The 10,000-nt window shown below is 39.8% G+C and overlaps 1 protein-coding gene across 1 annotated transcript in view; it reads left to right on the plus strand.

Moving 5' to 3' along the window:
* adgrb3 (adhesion G protein-coupled receptor B3) overlaps positions 1-10,000 on the plus strand; it is a gene marked incomplete at its 5' end in the record, with an annotated part of 302,913 nt that overhangs the window by 118,316 nt on the left and 174,597 nt on the right. The window contains 3 exons of the mRNA XM_084170757.1: positions 2,347-2,457; positions 5,493-5,654; positions 9,135-9,299. Coding sequence (XP_084026883.1) covers positions 2,347-2,457; positions 5,493-5,654; positions 9,135-9,299 — 438 coding nt within the window. The remainder of the gene's footprint in view (positions 1-2,346; positions 2,458-5,492; positions 5,655-9,134; positions 9,300-10,000) is intronic.

A 10,000-nucleotide genomic window follows, 5' to 3' on the forward strand; every position in this document is an offset into this window, starting at 1 on the left:
CAGACAATATGACCCCAAACATCCTCACTACTCCAGACAATATGACCCCAAACATCCTCACTACTCCAGACAATATGACCCCAAACATCCTCACTACTCCAGACAATATGACCCCAAACATCCTCACTACTCCAGACAATATGACCCCAAACATCCTCACTACTCCAGAAAATATGACTCCAAACATCCTCACCACTCCAGACAATATGACCCCAAACATCCTCACTACTCCAGACAATATGACCCCAAACATCCTCACTACTCAAGACAATATGACCCCAAACATCCTCACTACTCCAACAATATGACCCCAAACATCCTCACTACTCCAGACAATATGACCCCAAACATCCTCACTACTCCAGACAATATGACCCCAAACATCCTCACTACTCCAGACAATATGACCCCAAACATCCTCACTACTCCAGACAATATGACCCCAAACATCCTCACTACTCCAGACAATATGACCCCAAACATCCTCACTACTCCAGACAATATGACCCCAAACATCCTCACTACTCCAGAAAATATGACTCCAAACATCCTCACCACTCCAGACAATATGACCCCAAACATCCTCACTACTCCAGACAATATGACCCCAAACATCCTCACTACTCCAGACAATATGACCCCAAACATCCACTACACCGGACAATATGACCCCAAACATCCTCACTACTCCAGACAATATGACCCCAAACATCCTCACTACTCCAGACAATATGACCCCAAACATCCTCACTACTCCAGACAATATGACCCCAAACATCCTCACTACTCCAGAAAATATGACTCCAAACATCCTCACCACTCCAGACAATATGACCCCAAACATCCTCACTACTCCAGACAATATGACCCCAAACATCCTCACTACTCCAGACAATATGACCCCAAACATCCTCACTACTCCAGACAATATGACCCCAAACATCCTCACTACTCCAGACAATATGACCCCAAACATCCTCACTACTCCAGAAAATATGACTCCAAACATCCTCACCACTCCAGACAATATGACCCCAAACATCCTCACTACTCCAGACAATATGACCCCAAACATCCTCACTACTCAAGACAATATGACCCCAAACATCCTCACTACTCCAACAATATGACCCCAAACATCCTCACTACTCCAGACAATATGACCCCAAACATCCTCACTACTCCAGACAATATGACCCCAAACATCCTCACTACTCCAGACAATATGACCCCAAACATCCACTACACCGGACAACATGACCCCAAACATCCTCTACACCTACCATGTTGTATGTATGGGTTCCACTACAGTACTAACACACACCTGCCATGTGAGTTATCTGTTGTATAACATATTACGCCTGTATTGCATACCACTCCAAACTGATTGAAGAAAACAGTCTATCTTAGCGTCGGCATGCTAGTCAAGTTTTTGAATGAAAAATGACATTTGTTTTGCTAAATTTGTTACACCCCTTCACTGGGACTAAAAATCTCTGCGGCCAAACATATCCCATCACCCATGTATTAATGAACAACAACAGAAGGGGTAACAATTGTAATCAGACAGCTCAGAATACATTTGTCAGTTAATAGAACTTATGATCTTATGTTAAATTATTATAAAGTGGTTTCCCAGACTCATAGGTTGGGGTCCCAAATGGCACCCAATCACCTGCATAGTGAACTACTTTTGACCAGGGCCTATAGGGAACTATGAAGGGAGAAGGGTGACATTTGGGACGTACAAATATTCTACTGAGCTCAACTAATTACAAACCAAAATGGCTGGAATCTGTTAAAGAAACTGTGGATCAATAGTATCATGTTATGTTCATGACCCCGCCCCCCTTCCTCTGTGGCTTCCAGATAGCTTTCACATTTTTTACTTTCATTTTGTTTCGTTTTTTTCTCGGGGGTGGGGGGGTGGGGGGGGGGGTGGGTTGAGGGTGGTAGGGATTGGGAGGGAGGGATCGGGGGCCTGGGGGACTATGGGAAGTATTAGTGTCTTATTAAAACCAATGTGGGTTTATTATGTTTGCATGAATGCTATGTGTCTTAAGCTGTGCTTTTAAACTCAATTAATACTACTCCCAACTCACCCACGTTCGTTATAAATATGATGCATTGTTCCTTCTTATGTCTTTAAAGTAAAAATGACAAGTTAAATATATATCTACGTATTTATCCTTGTGTGATCTTTGTTTCTAGCCATGTACAGTACTGTAGTTTTCTATTACGCATTTATCTTTGAAAAACAGTTTGTAATATACATTTTTTTTTTTGTCTCTAGAAGATTCCTACTGTTAAAGTCTAGCTTTCATTGAACCTCTATTCTGTCCCTAGAATATGGAATGATCGGTGAGCATACTGTAAAAAGTCAGCGGCCAAGATCAGTCTTTGACACAAAGGCCCTGCAGGAGCAAGCTGAATCTGCTAAATTTATGGCACAAACTGGTAATACAATAGTTTCTTTCACCTTTGATTTTGTTACATAAAATCGTAATTTCATCTAAGCCACTTGCATGCTCTCTCTTGTGCTGCACCTTTTAGGTGACAATGTTTTTGTATTTTTTAACCTCCTACCACCTCCTTCTTCTTCTGTTGTTATTTACATTAAAACCCACTAGATGAATTTTCCATTTCCCTTTGAGTATTTACTTAGAATAACAACTATTATTGACCTCCCTGGGTCTCTGTTCATCTGTTGTTACACAGCAAGTTGGCAAGTGCATTAATCATTTATATATTTCTCAAATATTAAAGGGTAGGTAAAATTGCGCCCTGTCACAGTTAATAATTTCCTTAAAAGTGTGCTTAGTCACATTTGAAAATGTCCTTCATTGACAACTCCTACTGCTTTCAGCAAGAGTGAAACACATAGTGAATAAATAATTGGTTTGATAAATCATGTTTAATGTAAGATAAACAAAAATCTTAAGCTTAAACCAGTCGAAAATTCTAAAATATAGTGATGATTGTATCCATCCTAAAATTGCAGGAGGACAGAAGTAAATTAAAATGCATCTTTATTACTTATCCAGTGCCACATAGAGGGTTCTAGGCTTAATCCAAAGGGACAGTGAGAAAGACAATTATTTTTTTCTATTTTTTTCCCTTTTCTTTCTAATTTCTTTATATAAAATAACGTTTCTGGGTTTCGTTAATTGTTTCTTTGGCATTTATTTATTTTTAACCCAGTTTCACCTCATTTGTTGTTACTTTTAAATCTGTGACATTGATCGACACACCTGCCTCATTATCATTTTAATTTGCAAATCCACTTTGTTGTTTACTAAATCCTAACAGCATGTCTCCATTCTAACACGCTGTGGGAGTGTTTTATTTACCTGTAATGGATCCCATAACTGTGCTTTTCAGTTCTTCCATTCTTAGATTGTCTAATTGACTCTCCCTGTACTGCTTCATCTTACCAATTGATCCACCTTTCAAAGTATATTATTATTCTGTTCAACCCAATTATATATAATGGGGTATATATCCCTATTGGGTTGAATCAATCTATATCAGTCCTATCATAATGCAGCTTAGTAACACAATACAGAGGGAAATCTTCAGAAGATTTCAATGACATATAAATGTATTCAGAGCTGAAATTCCCAAATCTCTTATGCAAATAAATTGAAATTGATCATCACACGTACATCTTAAATTGTAATCCAAATATTTGGTGACTATTTTGGGGTAGAGAAATAAGTTATGCACCAAGTGGTCACCAAATGAGTTCTTCTTACTCTCTCACACACAACTAAGCTATCTTGGATTGTTTTATTCACCCTACCTGCTTAGCTCAATGCCAAGGGTGTTAGCGTTACCAATGTTAGCATTTATTCCTTTATTCAGCATTTCATGGCTTTTGGATTCGTGACATGATCATATTTTTTGCATTGAAAGGCCTCACCCAGGACACACTGATGTATTGTTAACACTTGCTGTCAATATGGCAATGCTTTTGTTATTGGGAATTACCACCTACGGGCACACACATATGCACATTTACTCCACATGTGTTTATATACAATCAGTGTATGAAGTTATACCTCTGAGAATTAAACTGATATACTTTGCATACACTCTTAGAACGAAGGGTTCCAAAAGGGTTATTTGGCTGTCCCCATAGGATAACCCTTTTTGATTCCAGGTAGAACCCTACATGGAACCCAAAAGGGTTCTACCTGGAACCAAAAAGGGTTCTTCAAAGGGTTCTCATATGGGGACAGCTGAAGAATCCTTTTAGGTTCTAGATATAACCTTTTTATCAAAGTGTATGGTTATAGAGACAGTTGACTAGTGTACTGTTAAATATTCAGTATCAACAATTAAAACATGTCATATTAGGAGTGCAACACACCAGCAGACCTTTTTGTCCCAATTCTGCTGTTTGGACAAATATTATTTTATGAATCCAATGCAAACTGGCACTGTGAATGGTACTTCCATGCAACAAGCTCCATGCAACAAGCTGTGATCTTCTGAATAAAATCTACTCCCCCCCAAAAAACGGGCAAAAAAGAACTGCTTTCACAAATTGTGATCAAACACTAATTAATATGCATTAGAGTTAGATCCTCTCCGGTTGTCTAGGAAACTGCACTGCAGACTGTAGTGCAGTAATTCTGCTGTGGGATCCGTACTCTAGACTTCTCGTTAACTAACTCTCCATTCAAGTTTCACTTTTATTTCACTAGTAGATGTCCTTCTTGCATGCAACCATGTCCTTTTACATGTTATACATATTTTTGAAACATTTGATTTGGTTTTATTGATGCATGTGTCAGTATGAAAGATGAAGATGACATTTAGCTGTAAGATGCAACACCTTTTAGTCAGGTAAACGGCCACACCCCTTATTGTGATCAGAAGTAACACTGGGGCAAGTGATTTGGAGCTTTGCTGTGATCTTTGAATAAATGCCCTTCAGACTAATTCTGACAAATGCTTAGTGTCAATTATGATACGTCTGTACAGTTCCTCCAAACCATTTGGGACTTTACTGTGATACAATCTAAAATAGATTTTTTCTACTTGAGACTCCGTTCATGGGAGACCAAACAGCTTTTTGACCAATTACTAGTCAGAAAGGTTCTAGTTCCCTACAATCACAATACAACAACGCTTGCAAAATGATGAATGGGAAATCAAAGGAACTGGATCAAGAGTAATGGGGCCAATGACCTACAGAGTTGTGGCCTTCTCTCTTATTAATCATTTATCAAAGATCACATAAAGGTAAAACATCTCTATTTGGTTAAATATTAAAGTTAACTAAGTTAATATCCCATACAAGATTATAGCCCTCCCCATTCATGTAGCTTCGGGTTTAGCATAACTCCTCCCCCATTGCTCTACCCTGAAAACCCTGCCCCCAGCACAAAGCCCCACCCCCGTATAGCCCCGCCTCCTGTAGCCTGGGCTGATCATGTGACCGTGTTGCTGCGTTTAACTGGTGTCACCCTTCTCCCTCTACACAGGTGAATCTGGTGCAGAGGAGTGGTCCCAGTGGAGCTCATGCTCAGTTTCATGCGGCCAAGGGTCGCAGGTGCGAACAAGAACATGTGGTTCACCGTACGGAACCCACTGCAGCGGCCCTTTAAGAGAGTCAAGGGTTTGCAATAACACTGTCCTCTGTCCAGGTAGTAATAGCTGCAGTATTATTACTTTACTTGTTATAACGTCTTTCTCCTTCAGCTTTCCTATTTGTATGTGTGTATTGTTGTGCTTGCTTTGAGTTGACCATCAAGCCAGTGTGTTTTAGTTACTGTTTAATTTGACTGTTTCACTACTCTATTTGTTTATATTATTATTGATTAATATTATTATTTAATGTATTATTATTATTATTATTATTATTAGTCATCTGTTATCTATTGATGCTTTCTTCTCTTTGTGCATGTGACAATGTTTTTCATAAGTGTTATATTTTGTGTTATCTATGTTATCCATTTCTTCCCATATAATGATAAGTCATTTCACCACAACTCCTGAAATGATTGAGAGTGATGTAGTGCTGTGGTTTTGCATGCTATGAAGCTTAGGGAATTGTAGATTCTGGTTTGTGTCTCCAGGGTTCAGTGTGTTTGCTTGAAGGTCAAGGTTAGTGGTATATTTTCATCAATATTGCAGTTATCTGTACAATTATACTGCAAGACATATTTAGCTCAATGTAGGCTGTTACAGTAGTTTAGTTGATTACATGTTGCCTAGACTTTTGCATACTTAGTCTGGTACCTAATATTTTTGGGTTGTTGGTCCGACAGATGGATTTTGCTCTTCTGGGGTCTTTAGAACGTTAAGACATCTATCATTGGTGTCAATTGTTTGGTCTTTTTTTTGGCAGAAGTTGACATTCAGTATTTTCTTGTAAACACAACATTCCCCTACACAAGACAGTCATTGGTCATTGTTGGTGATTTGTGATTGAATGTGGCTCTAGCAGATGTATTACCTTGTGGAGAAGAGACCCATCTTATGTTGTGTGTCTACACAGATATCCATGTGTTCAACAACAGCTGTCATACTACTGTTAGGGTTTTTCCATCCGTTGATTTGCAGGGCAAGGAATTTTAGGAGCCATTATTCTATGTGGAGGAAAGTGTCTCTGAAATTACATTTAGGCACAGAGTCATATAGAAGGTTTCACCCCTCATCGGCTAATCAGAAATTCATGCGAGCAGCTCTCGCTGACATTTAGTCAGACGTACTCCCCATTAAGATGTGTCATGACTAAGAGCAGGGTTGGCAGTTTTCTCAAGGGTCAGACAAAAGAGCAAGACATTATTCCAAATCAAAATGTCTCAAAACGTTCTCGTTTTCTTTGACCATTTCTAACCCAACAAGCTCTGGTAGCTAGATGAACTGCATGAAACCCGCTTCCATTCAGAAACAATAACTGAAGCAGTCAGCCTACACAGCCATAGGTGTCCCCCTGGTTTAAAATGAAGAATAAGTGAACCAGAAGTAATAGTGCTTTGCAAATAATCCATTATATCCCCCTTGGTGAGGCTTTGGCAGCAGGCTAATGGGCTAAGCTGTCTTTTTCTCTGGAAGCAATGTGCCGTTGTCTCAGGCCAGTAATGTAGTCAAATCGACAGCAGAAATACTGAAATCTGTGTTTGTCTGAGTCAAATAGTTTTCAAGGGCAGAAATACATGCAGGTGACACTTTACTTGAAGGGCACTACACAAGGACTTTATAACACATTCATAACATTTACATTTTAGTCATTCTTATCCAGAGCGACTTACAGGAGTAATTAGGGTTAAGTGCCTTGCTCAAGGGCACATCGACAGATTTTTCACCTAGTCGGCTCGGGGATTAGAACCAGCAACCTTTCGGTTACTGGCACAACGCTCTCAACCACTAAGCTACCTGCCGCCCCAACCTATACATAGTGGCTGCATTCATAAGTGCTTATGTCAACAACCACAAGACAAGGCAAATATTCAATTTAAATAATTTTGCACAAGAAAATACAAAACAATATGATGAGAGTTTTTTAAGGAAACATGAAAAGAGCATGGAGAGGAAGGAGAGGTGCAGGACAGATAAAAACAACCTCCTCCTTTCAAATGATTCTAGAATAAAATCAAACAAAAAAGTATGATGATTTATAAGACTGTTAAATGTTTAGAATTTGACACAGAGGAAAACCAGATAGATCAGAGGAAGAATAAAGCTTGTGTTTGTTGATGAAAGTTGATATGAGGATTTATAAAAATGAACTGCTCATTAATGCGGTATGTATGGGTTATGAAAATGTTATGAAGTCCTTATGTCGCTCTCTTTCAAGTAAAGCGTTATCGCTACACAACATGGTGTCACAGTAGAGCAGTTCGTCTCATATCGATCCTCACTAGAAGTTCAGTACTGAAACACATTGATGACAGAGTTATTCAAATGCAACGTTACCCAATTTATACCCATTTGTTGCAAATGGACAAAAAAAGTCTTACATAATTCCACCTTTCTTTTCAGTTATAAATAGTTTATTGCACTGCAGAGAAGGCTTGTTCACTGTTCCAACACTGATTTAAATTATACGTCCTTTAATAAGGGAGGAGGCACAGTCTACTTCCCAAATGGCAACCAATTCTGTATATAGTGCATTACTTTGACAAGGCCCCATAGTGCACTACATAGGGAATAGGGTGCAATTTGGTCAAAAGTAGTGCACTATATAGGGAATAGGGTGCCATTTGGACCGCACAGCCAGACTTGTAGCTCAACATGTACTCTGATTATATCTCTAACTGAACTAAGGAACTCCAGCCTTGCCTGATAAAAGCTCTTCATTATAAGACTGACTTTGTGATCCTAGAATATGGTGTTGATCATGCACATAAGAGATACACTCTCCCCATCCATCTCTCTCTCGCTCTCGCTCTCTCTCTATCTTTCTCTCTCCCTCTCTCTTTCTCTCTCTCTCTTTCTCTCAGGTGCGATGGGACTTTGATTTTAATTAACAATGTTTGAGAGGGATTTGCGTTTTCATGAAGCAATCAGAGCCGTTGAAAGAGGGATATGCCACTTGGCAGGATAACTTGGCACTCTTGACACACTGGTGACCAGATTATGTTTTATCCTGGGTGATAGAGAAGAAATTCTAAGACAGTTATAAGCTAGGCCAGACGTAATATACAGCAGCGCCTAACAGTCTAGCCTGACACAGTATTAGATGTCGGCCATTTTGTAAAAGTACTGTGTTGTTCTTTGTGAGCCGGTACTTCTGCTTGGCAGATCAGCAAATAGTATGAGGATATGAATCAGTACACAGGAGTACTATTATGTCAAACTAATTTCACTACCTAAAGATGGAAGCCCCACATGGTCCTACGACCCCATGATTACTACTTTGTGGTAGTTTATGGTTTAAGCTCACTTGCTGGTTGGACTACATATAGTGTACATGTGCTTGTTTTGCTGAACATTATTGATAAAATCGTGTCATGCTGAACAAAATGGCCGACATCTAATACTGTGTCATGTGGCAGAGACAGCAACAGCAATGTCAATGTCTATTTTATGTCTGTTGTGTTCCATGATCTTGCTGCAAAACCACATTTTCCCTGGGACAATAAAGTTGAAACCTCTGACCTCTGCCCTATGTCCTACAGTGCATGGCGTCTGGGAGGAGTGGTCACCATGGAGCCTGTGTTCGTTTACGTGTGGGCGTGGCCACCGCACTAGGAACAGGATGTGTGCCCCACCCCAACATGGAGGGAGAGCCTGTGACGGGCCTGAGACCCAGAGCAAACTCTGCAACATCGCCCTCTGTCCAGGTATGGATTGTTGTCTGTGAGTGTGTGTGTGTGTGTGTGTGTGTGTGTGTGTGTGTTTGTGTGTGTGTGTGTGTGTGTGTGTGTGTGTGTGTGTGTGTGTGCGTATTTTGACATATTCTAATGAGACCATGGGTGTAATTACTAGGAACCAAACAGAAGCAAACAGAACCAAACGGGGAGGGACCTACAGTTGAAGTCGGAAGTTTACATACATCTTAGCCAAATACATTTCAACTCAGTTTTTCACAATTCCTGACATTTAATCCTAGTAAAAATGCCCTGTCTTAGGTCAGTTAGGATCACCACTTTATTTGAAGAATGTGAAATGTCAGAATAATAGTAGAGAGAATGATTTATTTCAGCTTTTATTTCTTTCATCACATTCCCAGTGGGTCAGAAGTTTACATACACTCAATTAGTATTTGGTAGCATTGCCTTTAAATTGTTTAACTTGGGTCAAACGTTTCAGGTAGCCTTACACAAGCTTCCTACAATAAGTTGGGTGAACAGAGAGAGCTGGTGTAACGGAGTCAGGTTTGTAGGCCTCCTTGCTTGCACACGCTTTTTCAGTTCTGCCCACACATTTTCTATAGGATTGAGGTCAGGGCTTTGTGATGGCCACTCCAATACCTTCACTTTGTTGTCCTTAAGCCATTTTGCCACAACTTTGGAAGTTTGCTTGGGGTCATTGTCCATTTGGA

This window comes from Coregonus lavaretus, assembly GCF_964263955.1.
Source record: "Coregonus lavaretus genome assembly, chromosome: 1".
Lineage (NCBI taxonomy): Eukaryota > Metazoa > Chordata > Actinopteri > Salmoniformes > Salmonidae > Coregonus > Coregonus lavaretus.